The sequence below is a fragment of the Lactuca virosa genome, chromosome 5, assembly GCF_052849685.1.
Source record: "Lactuca virosa cultivar CGN04683 chromosome 5, Lactuca_virosa_CGN04683_v6, whole genome shotgun sequence".
Lineage (NCBI taxonomy): Eukaryota > Viridiplantae > Streptophyta > Magnoliopsida > Asterales > Asteraceae > Lactuca > Lactuca virosa.
The window spans coordinates 28,348,371-28,371,758 of NC_136430.1; the positions used below are offsets into that span (position 1 = coordinate 28,348,371).

At 36.3% G+C, this 23,388-nt stretch overlaps 3 protein-coding genes across 5 annotated transcripts; 1 reads left to right on the forward strand and 2 right to left on the reverse strand.

Annotated features, from left to right (window-relative positions):
• Positions 1-10,325: 10,325 nt before the first annotated feature.
• LOC145113882 (uncharacterized) lies at positions 10,326-11,925 on the forward strand. Its single transcript, XM_079049926.1, has 2 exons — positions 10,326-10,565; positions 11,686-11,925. Exons 1-2 carry the CDS (start codon positions 10,427-10,429, stop codon positions 11,769-11,771), a joined length of 225 nt encoding a protein of 74 aa, XP_078906052.1. The 5' UTR covers positions 10,326-10,426; the 3' UTR covers positions 11,772-11,925.
• Positions 11,926-12,179: 254 nt separating this feature from the next.
• On the reverse strand, positions 12,180-15,559 carry LOC145113881 (magnesium transporter MRS2-1-like). The gene is made up of 7 exons (XM_079049925.1): positions 15,411-15,559; positions 15,263-15,342; positions 13,942-14,536; positions 13,690-13,818; positions 12,966-13,319; positions 12,696-12,743; positions 12,180-12,621 (listed from the first exon to the last, which is right to left on the reverse strand). Exons 3-7 carry the CDS (start codon positions 14,521-14,523, stop codon positions 12,391-12,393), a joined length of 1,344 nt encoding a protein of 447 aa, XP_078906051.1. The 5' UTR covers positions 14,524-14,536; positions 15,263-15,342; positions 15,411-15,559; the 3' UTR covers positions 12,180-12,390.
• A 4,000-nt stretch (positions 15,560-19,559) lies between these two features.
• LOC145115491 (putative protein phosphatase 2C 60) lies at positions 19,560-22,910 on the reverse strand. Of its 3 annotated transcripts, none has more exons than XM_079051784.1 (11): positions 22,806-22,910; positions 22,163-22,306; positions 21,913-21,976; positions 21,677-21,785; positions 21,435-21,588; positions 21,227-21,352; positions 21,005-21,128; positions 20,852-20,928; positions 20,644-20,696; positions 20,422-20,476; positions 19,560-20,040 (listed from the first exon to the last, which is right to left on the reverse strand). In XM_079051784.1, exons 2-11 carry the CDS (start codon positions 22,277-22,279, stop codon positions 19,843-19,845), a joined length of 1,077 nt encoding a protein of 358 aa, XP_078907910.1. In that variant the 5' UTR covers positions 22,280-22,306; positions 22,806-22,910; the 3' UTR covers positions 19,560-19,842. The 3 variants fall into 3 exon arrangements, with proteins under 3 accessions (XP_078907910.1, XP_078907911.1, XP_078907912.1); XM_079051785.1 differs by having other exon boundaries at positions 22,828-22,908; XM_079051786.1 differs by lacking the exon at positions 22,806-22,910 and adding an exon at positions 22,646-22,776.
• Between the last annotated feature and the right edge of the window lie 478 nt (positions 22,911-23,388).

Below are 23,388 nucleotides of genomic sequence, written 5' to 3' on the forward strand. Positions count from 1 at the left end.
AAGTCTGGTCAAAATGGACAGTTGACTTTTGGGTTGACTTTTAGGGTTTGTCAACAAATGGGCCTTGGGCCTGTAGAGGGGTAGAATGGTCTTTTACCCTTCTAGGGATTTGCATGAGAGAATATCCAAATTGTGAAGAGACATTTATTTAGTGAAATTTATTATTGTGACTAGGTGGAGGCTACGGCAGTATTCTGATATCGAGATTTTACCGAGATTCCCGAGGTGAGTCTTCTCACTATACCTTACCTAGAGTGGTAATCAGAGCTATGTGACAGTGTATCTTGTATGCTATTTATGTGTTGTGATTCTATGTGATATGTGATATGCATGATTCAGAGTTTACAGAGTCAGGACCAGTGGGTCCACAAAGTTATGGGACCAAGAGGGTCCCACAGAGATATTCGACCAGAGGGTCATCAGAGTTACAGCCTTGAGTGGCTGATATGTGTTTATGTGGTATTTTGGGGAACTCACTAAGCATTTATGCTTACAGAGTTTTGTGTATGTGTTTCAGGTACCAGTGATGATCGCGGGAAGGCGCCGGCATGATCTGTACACACTCATGGAGCTTTTGTTTATATGATTATGGGATATGTTTTTCTATGATGACAGTGGATACATTATGTTTATTATTATTTTATGAATGAAAGTATGTTTTAAAATTGTGAAAAATTATTCGAAAATTTGGGTGTTACACACCTGAGTTGTTTGCTACAGTTAGACTAGGCCAGTCTAGGGTGACAAAAACCTTATTCTATTCCGTCGGCGTCCCAAAGACGCAAAGACAGACGAAATTGTCATTATTTAGTATGGTTATAACGACTCACTTAGAGGAATTAACGTTATAAGATTTATGGGAAACCATTCTATTTTCTTTTTGGGATAAAACAGGAAACCATTCTATTTTCTTTTTGGGATAAAACAGGAAACCATTCTATTTTCTTTTTGGGATAAAACGGGAAACCTTCTTTTTGATAAAACGACAATCTATAAGCATCGGTACTCAACCACCGGGGTTGAGATTTCAGCATTATCTATTGCAGACAACATCGGGTTGTCTGGAAATCATTCTCTTTCTATTTTCGCAAACATTAACACACATGCATTAATATAAGATCAAACACAAATATTTCAAACCATTTCTTTTTAGAAAATATCGGATTTCTGAAAGCGCTATGAAAACTATTCTAAACAAGTACAAAAACCATTTTTATACAAAACTGCTTATGAACTCACCAACTTTTTAGTTGACGCTTTTCAAAACGACTTGTATTCTCAGGGATCCAGTAACAGATAGTAAGTTCGACTAGGAGATCAAGTGGTGCAACTTCAAGAAATTTTACTTTCTTACTTTTGTGTAACTAATGAACAAGTTCAACATGTAAACTATGTAAGTGTGTATTTCTAATGTATGATGTTTGGTTGTTATGCTTCATTTATATTCAATTGTTATGATATTGTACACGAAGTCATCCGCCCCGGGACGTTTCCGCCGTCCAGGTTCGGGGGTGTGACAGTAGTGATGCCTTTCAGACTAACCAATGCACCCGCCGTGTTCATGGACCTAATGAATCGGGTATGTCGTTCATTCCTGGACAATTTTGTGATTGTGTTCATAAATGACTAAGGTTGTAGAACTCGCTACTCGGTACCTGCTCGGCCGACTGGGGAGTAGCGAGTACTCGGGAGTACTCAGGGAGTACTCGGATTCGGTAATTCATGTAGAAATATTTTTTGGAAAATTATATATGCCAAAATCATAAGCTAAAATCATAATTTGATTGAAATATATAACCAAAATTAGATACATGTGAATACATAAAAACTGAAATACACACAATTGTCTCACTACGTGAATAATTACTGAAAATTTAAGATATATATATGTAGTAATAATCACATGTGTGTGTTAAATAATAAATCATTAAGTGCGTTATACATATTAATCTTGAAATTCTTGATTTTTTCTCTTTTTATGACAATTTTGACCCTTTGACCGAGTTTGACCGATTTTGACCGAGTTGGCCGAGTTTGACCGAGTAGGCCCGAGTAAGACCGAGTAGGCCCGAGTTTGACCGAGTTTGACCGATTTTTGACCGAGTTTGACCGATTTTTGACCGAGTTTAACTGAATCCGAGTTTTTTGGCCGAGTTCACATTACTCGCCTCGGTGGAGGGCCGATTCCGAGTAATCGGCCGAGTAGGCCGAGTTTTGCAACACTGTAAATGACATACTCATTTATTCAAGGAGTAAAGAAGAACATGGTCAGCACCTGAGACAAGTCTTGGAGACACTACGAGCAGGGAAGCTTTACGCAAAGTTCTCGAAGTGCGAGTTTAGGATTAGGAAAGTGGACTTCCTAGGTCACGTGGTCAGCGAAGAGGGAATCCACGTGGACCCTTCCAAAATCAAGGCAATCAAGAATTGGTCAGCACCGAAGACGTCAACCGAAATTCGCCAATTTCTAGGCCTTGCTGGTTATTACCGCAGATTCATACAGAACTTCTCCAGCATCGCAAAACCCCTTACCACTTTGACGCAAAAGGGAGTAGCTTTCAACCGGGGAGAAAAGCAAGATGTTGCATTTCAAACTCTGAAACAAGCCCTATGCAGCGGACCCATTTTGTCTCTTCCAGAAGGGATAGAAGACTTCGTAGTATACTGCGATGCGTCCAATCAAGGGCTGGGTTGTGTGCTGATGTAACGAGGAAAGGTTATTGCTTATGCCTCATGACAACTAAAAACACACGAGGTCAACTACACCACTCATGACCTAGAGCTTGGAGCAGTAGTGTTCGCTCTGAAGATTTGGAGGCACTACCTATACGGAACAAAGTGCACCATCTTCATGGACCACAAGAGCCTTCAACACATATTCGACCAGAAGGAGCTAAATATGAGACAACGACGATGGGTGGAACTACTCAATGACTACGAATGCGAAATTCGTTATCATCCGGGTAAAGCCAATGTAGTGGCGGATGCCCTAAGTCGAAAGGAGTACTCTGGTCGAAGAGTGAAAGCGCTAACCATGAAAATCCATTCACACCTGTCAACACAAATCAAGGAAGCCCAACTAGAAGCCTTGAAACCAGAAAACGTGACAAGTGAAGCACTTAGAGGAATGGACAAGAATCTGGAAATCAAAAGTGACGGAGTTCGTTATCTCATGAATCGAATCTGGACACCGAAATTTGGTGGATTCAGAGAGGTGGTCATGAATGAAGCACACAAGACTCGATACTCCGTACACCCAGGTTCAGATAAGATGTATCTGGATTAAAAACAACTCTATTGGTGGCCAAACATGAAAGCAGAGATTGCTACCTACGTTGGCAAGTGTTTAACTTGTGCCAAGATCAAGGTAGAACATAAAAAAACCTCAGGTCTACTCCAGCAGCCCGAAATACCTGAGTGGAAGTGGGAGAAGATTGCCATGGATTTCATAACCAAACTACCCAAGACGCAAGGTGGTCACGATACCATTTGGGTGATCGTTGACAGGTTAACCAAGTCTGCCCACTTCTTGCCAATTGTGACAACCCGAAATTTCTAACTTGTGTAAACATTCAAATTTATTAATGTTAGACTCATTTTGCTTCCAGTTATCACTGTTGGAACATGTTTTGAGTATTCTAACTCTAGTGAATCAAAAGAATTAGTATTTGGAAGTGGCAGTTTAAATCCTAAACTACCTTGCAATCGTAAACCTTCTCAAAAAGGAGTTTACGGTCGAGACCTTGAGTTTATGGTCAGGGTAACCGTAAACTCATGTAGACCGTAAGCTCGTTTACGGTCAGGTGGACCCCTCTTGGACCGAGAACTCTACCCTATATATAGGGTATTTAGCCTTCATTTCACCACTTTAAACACTCCAAATACTTTCTCTCTCTACACTCTCTCTACCTTCATCGAGTTTGCTCAAGAAATCCTCAAGAACACGGTGGTGTTTTGGGACCGAAAACACCCCCATTTGCCTCCAAATCGTAGGTACCATTCTCCTTTACATCTATCTAATTAAAATCCTTCATTTTGGACTTAGGATCATCACTCTTGCTTGAACAAAAGAGTTTACGGTCCTATGAATATTCATAGACCGTAAACCCTTATAAAGGGTGTTCTTATAGCCTTTACCCTTCCTAAGGTTAAGCATGGTCCCTAGAATCCGATGCCTTTGAATGAAACCCTTGAAAACCATCATTTGTGCAAGATTGATGAGTTTACGGTCTAGTGTATCTCCTTAGACCGTACACCCTTCAATGACCGTAAACCCATGGACCGTGAACCCATGGAACCGTGAACCCATGTACCGTAAACCTTATGACCGTAAGGTCATTAGACCGTGAACTCTATGACCCGTAAACTCTAAGACCGTGAACACTTGGACCGTGAACTCCAATGGTCATACCTCTTTGACCGTAAACTATATAGGGTGGCCATATACCCTAGTTATGCAATCATATGTGATTGTATCCCATAAATCTTAGAGTTTCCTAGCCAATAAGGGTGTTACCCTTCTTATTTAGTCGTCTATACACTAAATTCATACACATACATGTCTATATGTGTCTATTAGGATCATTGTGTGCTCAAGGTTACACCTGACACTCTGCACTCCTCTTACAACCACACGTCAGAACCACTCACTGCAGGTGAGTTCATACCCCTACATTTTCTATGTTTTTAATGTTTTCAAGGGGGGAATACAAGCTAAACATAAATGTTTTCAAAACTCATGCAATTCTCATACTTTAACCCTTTTGTACTGTGTTGAGCATAAGGGACGTTTTCAATAAAATTGCATAGTTTTTTTTTCCGGATTCGCTATTCACTATGTTATACATGCAAACTATAATCGGTATAGTTTGAGATTTTCTAAACATAACAAGTACAGAAACTCTCACTACTAAACGTATGCACTAAGACATAAATAGTTTACAGTTTACATCAATACTTTATCATGGTATTCATAACTGTAATCATCACTACATACGGTATACATACGGATTCTCACTATGGTAGAACGCTACTACACTACATGTAAACTAGATTGTACGATACTATGAGGCGCTACTTCAATACTGTACCCTTAGGTGTACAGGGATAAATCCTATCATAGTATAACCAGAGTCTCATGGAGGGAGAGCGTGAGATTTGTGAATAGATCTATTCGGGGCTGACAATCCCACACCTGAACTGCTAGCTACAGTTAGGCGGGCACGCCTGGGGTGTACAAATGTCATTTAACTCGACGCTTGAAGAACGTTGGAAAGGTCTCTAGTCATATCAAGTATGGTTATACGACTCACAATATGTATAAATCACTCTTGGTTTACAAACGGTCATTCTTCAATGGTTTATTTTACTAAATAGAACTAATACACACTACAACTGGAGAATTTCCAGGGTTTTCAAACGGAATCGATCATACAATGGTCACCCATAAGAAATACTTATACATCATGATTAGCATTAGCTAGTCACATGAAGTATTATTTTCGCATATCGCTATAGTTTTCAGTAACGAACATTCAGGGTTTTATACAGGAGTTGCAAACACTACATTCTCACCGAAGAAAATATCGGATTTTCTTGGAAACATACAGTTATACATGGTTTTACACAGAATTGAAAACACTACATTTTCACTAAAGAAAATATCGGATTTTCTTGAAATTACACAAACATATTTACGAACTCATCAACAAGTTTTCATTACAAACAACCGCTTATGAACTCACCAGCTTTATGCTGATATTTTAAAACTGCTTGTATTCTCAGGAAATCAGTAGACAGGTACTTGCTAGATTTTTGAGAAGCTGGAGCAATAAGAGTCTTATGTTATTACTTTACATACTTTTGATGTACCTAAAACAAGATTACAAACTGATGTAATCATTTTCATTTAAGTATTCACTGTAATGGTTGTGTTGCTATGATTGCTATTATTCATTGGTTGTGATGCTACGCATGACGTCCTCCACCCCAGAACGTTTTCGCCGTTCCGGTTTTGGGGTGTGACATCAATCAAGGAGACCGATAATATGGAGAAACTGAAAAGAACTTATATCCGGGAAATTGTGCGACTTCATGGAGTGTCGATATCTATTATCTTGGACAGAGATAGCATATTCACTTCACGGTTCTGGCAATCGCTACAGAAATCCTTGGGAACTAGGCTAGACATGAGTACAGCCTACCACCCACAAACTGACGGACAAAGTGAGAGAACTATTCAAACCCTAGAAGACATGTTACGGGCTTGTGTAATAGACTTTGGTAAGGCATGGGACACCCACTTACCATTAGTCGAATTATTGTATAACAATAGTTATCACACTAGCATCAAGACTGCTCCATTTGAAGCTCTCTACGGCCGCAAGTGCAGATCACCTCTGTGCTGGGCGGAAGTGGGTGACATGCAGTTGGCGAAAGGACTAGTCCATGATAACACTCTCACTGCCCCGAAAATCATTAGAGAGACGACTGAAAAGATTGTCCAAATCCATGAACGACTGAAAGTCTCAAGAGATAGACAAAAGAGCTACGCCGACAAGAGACAAAAACCCTTGGAATTTCAGGTTGGTGACTGTGTCCTGCTGAAGGTCTCACCCTGGAAGGGCATGATACACTTTGGGAAGCGTGGAAAACTAAATCCAAGGTACATTGGACCCTTCGAAGTTACTGCAAGGATTGGTCCAGTAGCTTATAGACTCCAACTACCACTTGAACTTAACAACGTACATCCTGTGTTTCACGTGTCTAATCTGAAAAAGTGTCTATCTGATGAAACCCTTGTAATTCTACTCGAGGAAATCGAATTGAACGAAAATCATAACTTTGTGGAAGAACCTGTCGAAATCATGGATAGGGAAATCAAACGAACAAAGCAAAGTCGCATACCAATAGTGAAGGTTCGTTGGAACGCTAAGCGGGGACCTGAATTCACTTGGGAGCGAGAAGATTAGATGCAACAAAAGTACCCGCATCTCTTCCCTAGTCCATAAACACTTACTTTGTAAATAATTTCGGGACGAAATTCCCTCTAACGGGGGGATGATGTAACAACCCGATATTTCAAATCAATATAACGATCTAAAGTCAAGTATTGTAACCTACTTTTGAGATAATAAAAATAGCGTCAAAAATGAAATGTGCAAAAACCTCAATTTGGATGTACTAAGTGGTAGATATCGTAACAAGGTTTTCAAAAATATAAAGAACACAAAAATCCGAGTTATAACGAAGGAGTTATGACCAATCGAAGATCCGCAACAAAACCGGTAAAACACTGTTAAGCGTAAAACGCGAAATTTCAATAAAATACTTTTTAGCCTTAAGTATCTAAATGAAATTCGTAGATATCACTAAACCGTAAGCGTACATAAAAGAACATCCAAATCTGACTTCGTATGAGGAAGTTATGATTTTTCTAAGTTTCAGAATAACAGTAGACAGCTAAAAACTCGAAATAAAGATCGAGTGATTTTTTAGCCGACGCGACCTAAACGAGAATTGAAGATCTCGACAATAGTAGTACAACGGTAAAAAGACAGACGAAAACGGACGTCGGATGAAGAAGTTATGAATTTTTAACAGACTTTTCCTGTCCTGGCCTATTAAAAATATATAAATAAAAATAAAATCAAAATTTGCCGACGAAGTCTAAATGAAAGTTGTAGTGTATGTTCTCACCTACGCGTGGATATAAATAACGTCAAAAACGGAGCTCGTATGCGAAAGTTACGGATTTTAGAAGATTGGGGCACACAAACCGAGGGGGTACGCCCCGACGTACGAGGGTACGGCCAGCGTAAACAATGCAGGGCCTCAGATCGACCACGTCTCCCTATTGCCTTCTATCCCGTCCCATCCGAAGTCCGGTATCCAACGAAGACGTCATGCATGACGTACACACCGCGTACACGAGTACGCCCAGCGTACCGGGAACGCTCGGCGTTCTTCAGAGGTACGCCCAACGTACGAGGTCGGTTCCCATCCTATAAATAAGCATGTGAGGCTTCCGAACTTATTTGCCAATTTACAACTTCTCTCCCATATTTTCTCACTTTAGAGCCCCTCGAAACTACCCCGACGCCCCGGTTACGTGTCTAAGCCCTGATGAAAGCCCGGAGTCCTGAAGTTCCTGAGAAACTTGCTTCTTTCCAGTCGAAGTGCTGCCCGAGTTAAACATCGTCGTCATCAAACCGTCACTTTTACCAAGTGAGTTCATACCCCTATCACTACACTTTCAAATGCTTTTAAACACTTTTAGGGGGGGGGGGGGAATACAAGTAAACACACGGTTAAAATCGTGTGAAAACATCAATCTTTTACTATAAATTCCTTGTTGTTGTTATAACTATCATACAAAAATGTTAGCATGCAAAACATCTTACGAAACCATTTTTACCCTCTCGGGATGAAGTATGTTTGTAAATAAAAATATGTTTTATTATTATGTTTGTATAACACATCTTGAAAAGGGTAACCATTTCAACTATAACATTACTTATATATAAGAAAATACAAATAATTGTTATACCTTTATCAGCATAGTAAAAAGGGTAATCATTTCGGACACAAACACATTCATTTCAAAAATACGTGACTTAATTGAGAATATGTGAGTCATTCGTCTTCATCGTAACTATCAAGGTATACAAGAAAGCCATGTTTTATAACCAGAGTCTCCGTCCGGAGAACGTGATAAGTGTGTATAGATCTATACGGGACTGATGATCCCGCACCCTGGCTGTTAGCTACAGCCGGACCGGCAGGTTAAGGGTGACAAGTGTCATAACATTTCGACGCCTGAAGAACGTTGCTGCAAGCAAATTCATCTTAGCACGGTTATGAAAACTCACAGGATAGACAATTATTATGGTATTATGTTTTACGGGAAAAGTAATATTACAATTATTTTACGTAAAAATACAAGCTTCCTATAGTTTTGTTCACTAATAAAACTATGCATTTTCAGTATAAGTATGTCATATTTACTTACAAATTACAGTCTTGGAGATTTAAGACTACTTCTCACTTTTATGAAAATATAGGATTTTCCTGGTCCAAATACATCCATTTTATACAACATCGATTCATAACTCATTTTATAAGAAAATATCGGATTTTCTGGAAAACAAACGCGAACTTTCGAATGACATGCATTTACTCAAATAACTACTTATGAGCTCACCAACATAATTGTTGAGACTTTTTCTTTGAAATAACTTGTATTCTCAGGAAATCGCTAAACCAGGTTAGCAACTGCTTTTGGGGACTAATGCTCTGGCGTTAGTAACATCTTTTGGAACATCATATTGTATTTGACTTTTGAAACATGTAATACAACAATCATGTAAACTTTTCAAATATATATATTATGGTGGTGTGTACTTTCTTTACTATTCAATTGTTATGATACTGTACATGACGTCCTCCGCCCCCAAATGTTTCCGCCGTTCAGGTTTGGGGGTGTGACATGCGGTCATGTCATGACATGACGATGCTTCCTTCACGTTATGACCCTCCAAGAACTCATATTTACTTTACATTTTCATACCTTAAGGATCCGAATGTTACACACTTTTTTTTTCTACAGATGTCAGCGACGCTTTGACCACCAAACACAACCAGCCGCGGATATGGTTTGTGATTCCATAGTCGTCGTCAATGATTTCTTTTCCGACGAGACCATTGGGGGTGTAAGTGGGAATGGATAAGGGCTAGGGTTCGACTACCTGGTAGAGATGTATTAACTTTAACTCCGATGATAGGTAGGGTGGTGGTGCAGGAGACCAGAGATGGTTTTCAGGGAAGAGGAAACACAAATACGAGAAAGGTAAAAAGGAGGGTGTGGGGGTGGCGTCTAATTAGGGGCGGGGTAAGTTTATTTAATGTTTTAAGCGGGGTAAGGATTTTAGAGCCATATTTTCCTTTCAAATTTTCCTCCCAAATTGGACGGATTTGGGAAGAAAGTGAGGGGAAGAAAAATTTTAAGTTTTATTTTCTTTTTCCTCCTAACTCGGAAACACAAAAACTTAAAATTTTCCTTTCATTTCCTTCGAACTCAGGAACACGGAATAATGAATATTTTCTTTCACCTTTCTTTCTTTCTGTCAAAATTTTCATTTCATTTCCTTAATGAATTTACAAAAAAACTCGGGAACAAGATGTAAGGGTAAAAATGTAAAATAGTTGGTCAAATAAGAGGGAACAAAAACATAATCCGTTCAAAAAAGGAAATTAGAAATCACACATTACCCCAATCCACATAGACCATTTGTGTAATTTACCCTTTTTATTATTTGGTCCATCGTTATTGACCCGATGATTCCTCACGGAAGGGTTTATTTGCTTCGCACGAAAACGGCAGTGGGAAAGAAACCAGAGGGTTTAGGCCGTGGAGGGGAAATCAGAAATGGTAAGCCAGGCGAATCATGGAGGATTTAGGGCAAAAATGGAGCACTACCTTTACAGTGGTGAAAAGAAGCATGTCGCGGCCGGCATGGCCATCATCGGCGTCCTCTTTGGCGTTCCATGGTACCTCATGAACCGAGGTACTCTCTCTATCCATCAATTCGTCGTTACTGGTCACTTAGATTGCATCTTTTTAATCTCAACATTAGGGTTTTTATTCACGCTTTGATTGATTGCATCTAGGATCAGTCGATTTATCTTTTATGTTTTTGCTAGCTTAAATTATCAAGATGCAAAAAATGCCTCCCATGATCAGGGTTAGATATCAGTAAAGATTAGCAAAGTAAGGGTAAGGTTATTAAGGGTCATATAATAGATTTCTAATTCTAGGGTGTGTGTGGACTTCCATTTTGGAAGTGGTTATTCAGTAATTGGATTTCATTGTTTGGGTATCATAAGGTTATTAAGGGTCACATAATCAGTTTGCACTTGTTACCAAAGGGTTAAGTAAAATTACTTAGATTTTTTTACCTCTTTCTATTAATAGTCATATATTTTTTCATGCATCTAACACCATGAAGGTGATTATTACATCTTCAAGTAGCATAAGCAACTCATACACTGCCTCATGCAAGCGTTTATTATATGTGATTATTCAGCATTATATAACATATCCAGGCACCATCTTATTGGATTATCTGTAAGGTTAAAAGAATAGTCAAGTTAGGTTAATGTTGGGAAGAGTTTTGTTGCATGTTGTGATAAAGTGTTGTATGCATAAGGTCTTATTCTTTTCTAGACTGAATAAAGTGGTTGAGTGTGAGTAAATGAACATTTTTCCCTTATATTCCCAAAAGCAAAGTTCACAATATTCATGAAGCTTTTAGTGTGAGATGAATTAGGAGGAAAAGAAAAGGCAAATATGTATAGAGTTGGTGTCTTAATACATTAACTCAGGTTTTTTGAGTTGACTTATTAAGTCATTATGTCTAGATCAAGTAGAAAAGAATTAGCCATGTATGGCTGTCCACATTAAGTGCTTAACCCATTAACCCCATTGATTCTAAACAAAACATCCCCTTAGTGGGACTTTAATGGGGACAAAACTTAATCCGGTATTATTATTATTTTTTTGACTTGATGCATAAAGGACAACTTAACTAAAAACTAAAAAGTCACTATAAAGTCCTAATTTTTACATATTTGCTGATTTTAATTTTTTATGGAGATCTAACTGATGATGTTTGTTGTTAATTAAAGGTACAAAACATCAATCCCATCAAGACTACTTGGAGAAAGCTGATAGAGCTCGAAATGCACGTCTACATTCTGCACCATCAAAATAAATGATAAACTTATATCTACACCCATCATGTTTTCTTTTATAGAATACTCGTGCAACCTAGTACTGCTTTTGGTTTTTTACATTATTTTGTTAAGCGAATGATTTCTTGTGTTTTGTATTTGGATTTTGAAAGATAGAAATAATTGGCAGCTCAAGTTATTATATCTTTAAGTTGACGCTTTGAAGGGACATTTAGTTGGCAGAATGCTTTATGTCAAAAGAAGAAAGGAACTAGAATATAAATGAATTATAATGTCACAAGTTTGACTAAAATGAAAATTAATAACAAAATTGTTAAAACAAAAAAACGTTTATTTATATTTAAACAGTTTTGTTTCTATGTAAATAATATTTTAATTTGATTTATTTCAGTATCTATTTGTGTACATATATAATAATAATGAGAGTATTTTGGTAAGAATGGTAAAATCTAGGGTTCTCACTGAACTGAATCATGTGACTTTGCATAGTTTTAAACATCCATAAAGTAAAAGGAAATGAGGCAACCCTTTTATCAAATAATCTCCATAGGGTGTGTTTTCATTTGCATTGAAGAAATAATAAATGTTCCTATTTCTTCTGCTATCCAATGCCATTGAAGGATGTAGTACTGTGGGTGTCTACAATGGCATGAGTCTTCTGTACTTGAAAAACCAGAGAAAGGAAGCAAACAAAAAGAGTCCAAAAATCCCTGTAACGAGCAGTACCCATTTAAATGCAGACTGGCTAGTAAACAACCCGATCTCAAAATTCATCCCAAAAATCCCGGCCACCACCCCAAATATCGCCACAATAAACGTCGCTGTTGTCAGCAACAACTCAAATTGTATCAGCTGGTTCCGAACATTATCCTGCAGTGCATTTATATATCCACAATCATCATGTTACTTTTCTTTTCAATACAAACAGTAACATACATACATACCAGTTGAATATTGATGAAGTCTTCAGTATCATCAATGTATTCCTTCAGCTATTACATTTACACCAAAAATAAACTTTTTAACTAAATCACAACACAAATCCACTAGACACAACCCAATATTACAACAGACAGAGTAAATTACAATTTTGGTCCCTCAGTTGCTCTATCTCAAGAGAAGAATCAGGTATACTCGCTAGCGCTAGGGCTAGGGGACCAAAACTGTAATATAGTTATGAGTTAATATAAATAAAGTCGAAACAAAGAAGATACCGATGTGAGCTTATTGAGAGTGCTATCAGTGACAATAAAATAAGCTTCAAGAAGCATCTCCAGCTCATCAATATTTCCAGTTGCAGTATCTGAACTCCTTATGCTATCATGCCTGCTGCTCCTTGCAAGGCTTAGATTTTTTTCAAGCCTTTTACCATTTCCATCTCTTGGTGAAGAAACCGGAGACACAGGAGCAGAAACAGATTGCGTACCATCTGTTGATCTGTATCCCGCCATAGATCCATCTCCACCACCACTGTAGAATAATGACTCATTTCCCCCTTTCTTTTCAGTCAAATACATTTCAGCCATATCTCCATCATCATCCATCAGTTGCTCTATCTCATCTCTTACCTAGTATTATATACAAACCTTTAATATATATATATATATATATATATATATATATATATATATATATATATTTTTTTTTTTTTCAATTTTGGTCCCTTCTTTATACGTGTTTGTTAGATTTCCTCTCTTCAGCACTGTACATGAGGGCAAAATGGACTTTTCTACATGTCTTTTGCTTTGTTCATGATGGAGGAAATTTAAACACCGTATGAAAAAGGGACCAAAATTGATAGGAAAATAAACAATCCGGACCAAAATGAAAATTATAAAATATCAAGAAACTCAAGGACCAATCTTGTAATTTACTCTATAAATTTTGAATGTGTAAAAAAATTTAATAAGCATGAAGAGATGGAGGATATTATAAGACCTTCTGAACCCTACGAGTCAAAGCAACTAGTCTGCTTTTCAGTCTACGAACACGCTCCAAATTCGAAGTACTGATCTTTGATGTGAGTTCATCAAGCAACGGATATGCTTCAATTTCTAATTCTGATGCCTGATCAAATTAAACAACATTTTTTTTTTATAAAGAGGCAAATGATGTAGGGTCAGATTGATCACAATTTAGTCATCATTAAATCCTAATAAATAGATTGAAAGTCAGATCAATTCAACAAACCTGCGTGTCCAGAAATGTACAAGCAGCCTCAAGAGCAACTTCTAAAGCCTTGAATTCAAAGGGAAGATAGTCGGGTGAAGGGCTTCCAAACATATCCCGAAAAGTCCTAACTCCTTTCCATCTGCTAAAATCAGAGCTTTCTGATTGCCAAACATCACCTGCATCCCCTGCAGCTTTTAACCTTCGTTGTAATTCCACCACATACTGTAACACATAACTGTCGAGAGAATTCAAAAGAAGAACTTCATCCGATGTTATGATACACCGAATCTGCTCCAAATTCACAACTATAGCCTTCTCTCTCCCAAGAATTGTTGAGGGGTAGACGAATAATGGATCAAGAAGACGAAGATCACGTGCAGGAAGATCACAGCGACGCATCATGGTAAATTTGTCAACTTCAATAACTTGGGCTTCCCCAGATGCAGCATCAACACGGATCCATGATCGAAGCCCTTGCCCACGCTTTTTTAGGCCCAGGACATCTACTCCTTGGAAGGGCTGGCGCCTGTAAGATGCATCTCTAGGGTTTATACCAGATGCAGGTTTTGATGGGAGGAGACGTTCTTTTAGGTCTTCCATTAGAGAGCTCTAACTGCAGATACATGTATGGATAGACTTAAACAAACTTTCATAATAATCTGAATTCAACTGATTACACAATAACATGTAGTTTTGATTTTTGATATGCAAATTTGCTTTTCATTCTTCATAGTTATTTGATTTATATCATCAACCATACCAACAGCAGATTACATACTGATACAATGTTCCAAATACAACTTTAGGTGCCACTGTATATTAGCTTTTTTGACACCAAACAATAAGTAAACCTCTAAATTTTGGTCCTTCCAAAAGAAAACAAGTACTTAAAATGTAATACAATCCAGTCAAGTGTGATAATCTCAGCACTGGTGGGAAGTATCTGTGTTGTAATGTGGCAAAAGATGGTTAATATTGCCTAAATTTCTACAATTCTATCAATGAAATGCGACAATATTTAGGTATTAAAAACTTCATGTGTTGTAATGACTATGGTCTATGGGCATTATAGCTTCCTTTTGACATATTATGGTTGTCTATTCGACATGATTATGCACCTGATTACTTCGTTTACAAATAGCAAGTCAGAAACACAAACTCTACTGACAAATACTAGTGATTCTAATGTATATATAGTACACTCCTCAGACACTATCGTTTAAATTTGCACAAATCGATTTTTTTGAGGGTTGGGTTGATCTTCCTTCAACTTTACTATATAATTCACGCGATTGCAGTCTCGGAAAACGATCAGTGAATTATATGAACAATCACTTACTTCCTTCATCCGATATCGAAGAATTAGGGTTTCACTCAACGAAAACTGAATTGCAACAGTTCAAGACGCGATCAAATAACCTGCAACAAGCAACATATGGAAATTTTAGAATCGAACAATTCAATTAGAATTCGGAAGCATAGATAACCTTATAGATGCATGAATCATTGAATTGTCTACATCTTCGTGAATCGTGATGAATGAGAAATTGAGAAGTGACGAGGTGTACCGCCGTCTATGATTGCATAAAATGCATACGACACACGTGGTTGCCGTTGCTCGGTTGGAATCTGACGCAATCAAATTTGGAGTCATATTCTTCACGTTCGAACTCCAATGAGAAAACCCGGGCCCATCCAAAACAAACGGTGGGTCTTTCGATCGGCATGAAATCTATTAAAAAATATTTATTTTTCTTTTTCATTCTTATATTATTATATATATTAATTTCGATTGAGAAATTTATATTTTAGGGCGAGACGGTTACAAAATTTTGATATCTTAGCATGTTTGGTTTTTATATAGGGAGCTCATAATCCACATTAACTTTTTATCCTTCAACTTCAACTGATAATTATATTTATTGACATTTATACCCTTATTTTAATTATGGTTATCGAAGAAAAAAAAATCTTTTTTTGTTTCAAAACCCACGTCTACTCCTCCTGTCTCACACATCTCTTCTTCATAACCGTTCATTCACTGTAAAAAAAATTGTTTCTCTCATTCTCTTGTTCGATCAAATGACAATAACTAGAAAGACTCAAATCGATCATCTCTCCCTTCACGATTTGAATAAGTCTTGGGTTTGCTTTAAGCCATAGAAAACCCATATTAATTTTTCTGCAAACTCCATCTCCGATCAAACCACCACTGCCATGGAGTATCGGCTCCATCTACAATTTTGATATCGATTGGAAAAAGCACCCAATATCAAAAGCCTCTTTAAACCAAAGTCTTCATGAGAGAACCAAATAGAAATCGTAGAGGTGTCTTTAGATACACTTTGATCGGTCCCCTTCTCTTACCCCTTATTGGTGGTTTGGTGGCTCAGAGCATCGTGAGGGAACCAAAATTTTCCCTCTTTTCCTTTTCCTTTTTGTTGTTTATGTATTTTGATCGCAGGTGAAATTAGTAGTAAATTAGAAGCTTAATGGGGCGAAGCGGTTTGTCCTCCAAGAAAAAAAAGTTACTCAAAGAAAAAGAGTCTGAAGGTCTCCTATGAGGTTTTTCAGATTTATACAAGTTTCTAGTTCTATGGCTTCAGCTTCTTGTATGATTTGTTCAATAAGTTAATCTCCGTTGACATTTTTCCGATGTTTTATGATTAAAAAGCAAAATTTCAGTCGATTCATGTCTCTAAAATTGATAACCAAAATTTTGGATCTCGACATGTTGAAATTTAAACTATTTGAATTCAGTTGCTATATCGTGGAGTAATATATTTTTCTAAAACTTGTATTGAAATATGTTGAGAAGCGTCTTTAGATTATTTAGTGATTGAAACGGAAGAAATGGTACGAAATGGTTATTGTAGATAAAGTTGGGTTCTTAATATGAAATTATGGATTGTGTTGCTCTTGTGTGCGTGGGTGTGAGAGAGATGGGGGACGTAGGTTTGATAACAAAAAAGGGTATAGTTAAAGTGAGGATATAAAGGTATAAATGTCAAGAAATTTAAATATCAGTGGATGGATAATAAACCATCAGTGGAAGAATCAACTCTCTTTTATATAGAAAAACTAAAATAAAACCGTCGCTAAAACACTATCTATGTCATTTTCCTCTAACTGTATCAAGGCAGATAACGATTTGGAATCTTCAAGATCGATTTCTTCTGATTTATAGACTTGTGATTATCTGATAAATCGATTTTTACATGTAGCAAAGTCATCCAAAATGTTTATCCTACTGGGTACACACATTTATTTTCTTGATATTTTTATTCTACGTAGGAACTCGATGTAACCATGAGATGGGTGGGTTTGTGTGATTGATAGATAATAAGATACGTGGATAAGTAAGAGGGAGAAGTGACACCAACAATCAGCGGAAGATGAAGGGTTAAAGTGTGGGGGTGTAGTCTATGTTGAGCTTTTCTCCTGTGATAGGGTATGAAGTCACCGATAAAAGGGGTTGTTATAGGGGTGAATGACTTTGACTTTAGGAAGGTGGGAGTGAAATGGATGAGGTGTGGGTGTGAGGCCATTTATTACTTTATAATAACATTAGGTATAAGACCAATGTATTACATGAGTTAATTTTTAAAAAAAAAGTTAAATATGAATGTCTAAATAATTGATAACTTTGAATTTATAAAAAAAATAAAAAATAAAGAATTATTAAAATTGAAATGTTTTTTATCTTTTAAATTTAAATAAATAATTCAAATAAATAAACAAAGAAATCAATAAACTTTAATTTAAATTTTTTGAAATTAGAAGATAAGATTATTAATGAACTTGATATCCATTTATTACTATATTTATTGTAATTATTACATTAAAATATTATATGGAATTTAATAAAGTAGGAAAACCCATAAAATGACATTTGGAAAAAAGATTAATTCAAAATTACCACAAATTGACATTTGTCAAATTGAATGAGAGCATACCATGTGGCAAAAAAGTTTTATTTATTTATTAGGGGGATATTAATGCAAATAAATAAACAAAATTGAAAAAGAAATAGCTTTGGGATAAGTTAGTCTTTTCAAGTTTCACATGACCAAATCCACCATCAAATTATGCCAAAATTACAAAATGCGCAACTTTAAAACTTGTTGGACGGTATCCAAATAAATAAACAACCCACAGGAACCATTTTGCAATTTTCTCTGTATAAAAAAAATATAGAAATTTACAAAAATATTGAAAGTATTTACAAATAAGCATGTTTTTCATATATAAGTCATCATGAAAACATTGAGTGATATCTCTTAGATAATATATACAAAAATATAAACGAATTTGTAAATGGTATTACAAGTGAGGCATGTGTTGGATATAATTTTTTTAAACTAATTAGATGTTTGTTTCCGAATGATACAACAAACAAAAACGTTTCTTTAGAACCACCAGGCGTCACTATTACAAAATTTTACATGAGTGTAAAATCTTGAGTTTTCTGCATTAGCTAGCAGAGCAAAGAGATGCAAAATAGTGTTCATTGTATAATTCATTCTATGGACCGGAAGGCAGTATTTAAACACAACAAACTAAACTTGAAAATGTGCCTAATTCTGTTTTAAGATAACAAATTCAGCATCTACCATTTTTCAGCACCATGCAGTTTGAGCACAAAGCAAATTCTCGGCACCATACTTAGGTGATTAACGATCATTCATCTGTTTTGGACATTCAATATAAAAAAAAATAAAGGCATAAAATAGGATAATATAAACCCCTTGAGATTAGACAAGACAAGGATTTTATTGTCTAAATAGGGTTAAACCCAATTTTTTCCAACAATACTTTATATGAATAAAATTTGATCAAGAAAACTTAAGCTACTAAGATAAAGTATAACAACTAAATCATATATAGAATATGTAAGTGATACCTTTGGAACATTCACTTAAGAGATTTATTTTACTAGTGGACCAATAAATGTGATGTCCTTAAATTGTTCCTTTTGTTTGTGTAGACAATCAATATACTTCAAATAGAATTCTTTTTGACCTATTTAGGTTTTCATTGTTATGTTGGTTAGGACTTAGGATCATGAACATGTATCTGATTATGCAAGAGATCGTATGAGTTGAGCTCCCACAATTCCTTCAAACTTCAATGTCAGTGTTGGGATTCATAATTACCAAAACATGACAAACACATTAGGAACTAATACAAGCTATCCCACAAAAGATTAACAGGGGACTATGAGCAATAAACAAACAACCATATGCAAAAGAAGCAAAATATATTTCCTCAGTCAATATTCACACACATGCAAGATGATCGTTCATCAATTAAGTGCTATCTCAATGAACATTTTTTGTACACAATAAGAACAAACTAGAATCCTAAAACCCTCTAGTGGTCCCTTAAGAATTGTGTCAAAATCGTCCATTAAAAGAGTGGGAGAACTATGAAAAAAAATGCAAAAAGCTGGTTGGTTGAGTTCAACTTTAACCTTTTTATTTAACTTAAAATGTAAGCGGTCTATTGCAACAAAAATGGTGTTATATTGTACAAGTGATGATGCATGATTCCCCATTTGTGGGACCCTAGCATTCCCATATGCACATAGTGACAACTTAACTAGTTCAATAAAAAAAAATTGTGTATACAAGCACTTCATTTTCTAAGAAAGTAGATTATCAGGTATGGTTCAAAATGAAAGCCAATGTACGACTCTTACAGCATACAATACAAGTCAGAGTCAAATCCAGGCATGAATCCGAGATTTGTCTATTTGATGCTAATACAAAACAGCATTCAGTAATAATCTGTACTGTATCTGTATGTCACCACCCAAGCACCCATGAACACAACAAAACAAAAACAAAAACAAAAACAAAATCAACATTTACAAAAATCATGTTGAGAAGAACCGAACCAACGGACAGGATTACCCGGCTAATCTGATCCAGGCACTTCCTGATCGTTAGATGAATCGGGTGGTGGATGTGAATGTGAAGTAGATGGGCCAGATTGAGATTGGGGTTTCTTGAACTGGACCAAAATCATGGTCATATTATCACACCCTTCCCCACCAGAGGTCGGTGCTAAACACCTATCAAATACCTTCTCACACACCACTGACAGCTTACTTTCCTGCATCATTTCATTTATGGCTAATGGTCATATTCTCATCATACAAGTTAGAAAATAGTGTAAATTACAACTTTAATCCCTGTGGTATATAGATTTAGTCCAATTGTTTCATTTGTTGCATTGGTAGCTGCTAAAGTTTGGTTTTGTTGCAAATTAAGTCCCTGACACTAACGGTGTACCAGGGATGAACTTTGCAACAAAACCAAACTTTAATGACCACATGTGCAAGAAATGAAATATTTTGACTAAACCCATAACTTTTCACATACCACAGGGACTAAACTTGTAATTTACTCTAAAGAGTTTGTCCGGTGTGGTCATGTGTAACAAAAGGAACCTAACAAGGCAGCGTATAAGTATAATGTTGTGTTGATGGCTTACAGTTTTTAGTAGTTCATGAACAAAGTCTACAAGTTGCTGGCTTGACATGCAGTCCCTGTATAATAATAATAATAATAATAATAATAATAACAATAATAAAACTTTAAGTAATACATGTATTTTATAATATAATGGTTATGAGATCTGGCAAAATGCAATTTTGTGTAATCATATTGTAAGCTAAAATATAAAAATGAAGGAAGTAAAATAGAAAGAGCTTACCATATTCCATCGCAGGCAAGAACAAGAAAATCATCATCATCACAAAGCTCAACCTAGTTGGAGGAAGAATGGGAAAAAGCAAATCATGTTATCTGGACCCACAATCATAAGCATTTCATCAGCAAATTTTATGTTTTTAAGCAACTTATGATGCTAATTGCTACCTACGTATGGCCTGAAAAATCATAATGTCAATGCTTCAACATACCGTGTTTATATCAGGATTTGCAGTTAGAATTTGTTTTTCAGGGGGAAGTGTTTTATCTTTTTTCAGCTCCATATCACCTGAACGATATAATGGTGGTAATAAAAAAGGTTTTCTAAGAAATTAAAAAAAAGAAAAAAAAGAAGTGAGAAGTACCGATAGCTCTAGCCAAGTTTAGACTCCCATTAACTCGACCATAATGAATATAACCACCAGCTTTATATATCCTTTCTCTCTCAACTTCAAGATCAGGCTTATGGTCTTTTGATAAATTATAAGCCTGTATGTATAAAAAGTTGAATGCATATTCATGATTCATGAATGAAAATGGAAAAAACATATACAAGTTATCATAGTGACAAAAATAACATTTATTACCTGACCCTTGCGGGATATGACACAACGAGAGTCACCAGCATTTGCTACAACAAGTTGATTATTATGGATGATTGCCACACAAGCTGTGCTGCCACATGCGGGTCCCTCATAATTAGAATGTGGTCCCTACATACATACATACATACATTGAAAAAACTCATTTCATCCAGACATCAGTATATTTGGTGTGTATGAAGGAAGAAAGTACCTCCTCAGTAGACCAATTATCATTTAGACCTTTTAAATCGTTACCCCTTGGTGACCAAATTAGTCCCTCTATCATGCCACTGAATTGATCCATTTTATTTCCCAATATAGCCAACTCTCTCCAGCCACGTTGTCCACACATCATCTCATCCATTCTGCATAAAGATACCAATTTCTTCAGATAACAGACAAGACAAAACAGCCATGTATTTGCTTAGTGAATAAATAACATAGAAGAGTAACCTGAGAAAAGATCTCTGGGCAGCAGTTCCAATATCACCAGCAGCATAAGCTTCCTGCTTCAGGACTTGCTGGTGAAGATATTTGGCACAGAACTTAGAGACTGCCTGACCTGCAAGATAAAAAAAGCTTAGTGAGGACAGCTCACTATAGATGCAAGTTTAGATAAAGGTACAACACCCATTTATATGAAGAAACAAACGTGTGTGTGTGTGTATAATCTATATCCATATGCTTACCTCCATGGCCATCATAAACGCCAAAGAAAGATGTGGAGTTGTCCAAGTCAAGTAAAGCAGCATGCTACCAAACACCTCATATTGGCACATAAAATCTTGGTAAGTACTATATTGATCAATGTTTGGGCTAATTGAAGGTTGTATCATAGAGAGATATAGAGAAAACCCAACAAGATTATAAGAGCATTAAACTATCATGCCTTTTTAGAATATAGATATAACTAACAAGTAGCCTATACTAGGGACTTACAGCATCTTCCATTGATGTGCGCCACCCTTGCATGGATGAGACTCCATATCTCAGTTTCTCATTCTCACCATCGTCGGATGTTTTATCAGTTTTAGGTGTGCTTAGGTAAACCCCCATATCTAGTAATCAACCCGGATGTTAAACCTAAAATCCCAAAATCATCAATCACAATTACAGAGGTTACAGTTAGATATAAAAATAGACGCCACATCTGGCATGCTAAAGAAAAATACAGCTATATCACTTCGTATATACAGTATATTATCAGACACCTAAAACCAGTACAGTTCAGACGCATCATGAAATCACCAAACAAATAAAGGCAACGAAACCAAAACACCAAACAGAAACACAGATTCCAAACGGTCATGCCCTAAAATACTAAGCCTAATTAAAATTTCAAACAATTATCGAATCAATGGCAAATCTAACGTAATATTAAATATTCCACAAAGTTCAAATCTAGAAAACGAAGATGCTCACATAAAGCCCAATCACGATGGATCAAGGATTTCAAAAACGAAATGACAGATTAAGGGTGAAACGAATTGTAAAATTTATCTATTTCTAAGCGAGCATCCGACTGTAACTAAGATCTAAGCCGCATCACAACAAATCAAATATTCAAATTAACGAAACTTACGAGAGATTGGAATTGTCCGTACAGTTTTGTTCCAGTGGCGAACCCCCCAGTCCCCAGAGTACTTGGGTTACTGAATTAGCCCGGGTAAAAAAGGGGCATTGAATTATGGATGGATTATTTATCGGCCAGGTGGAATACACTTATTGGGTTACATAAAAAATATTGATAATTGTCGATTTTGGGATTTTTGATTGGGCTCAAAATATCAAACATTAAAATTCTAAAATTCCAAGATTCTCTTATACAATCTTATTTTGATTTATTGACACGACACAAAATATAGTTTTTTTGGAGTTTGGTATTTCAATTTCTTCAAGAAAGACGAAGGTTTATTATGGGCAAACATAGTTAAGTAATACATTTTCTTCCGAACTGTGTATGAGAGAAAAAAGATAAATAAAGGATTTGGCAAGGTTCTAAAAAACTCCGCCATGGCACGTCATGACTCCAAGGCTTGTATGTGCCGCCAAGCTTTACCAAAACGCCGCCTTGACTCATATATATGTATAAAAATAAATAATAGTTGAAAATACATATAAAAATATGAATTATATACAAAATTGTCGCCTTAAGTCACGCCTTA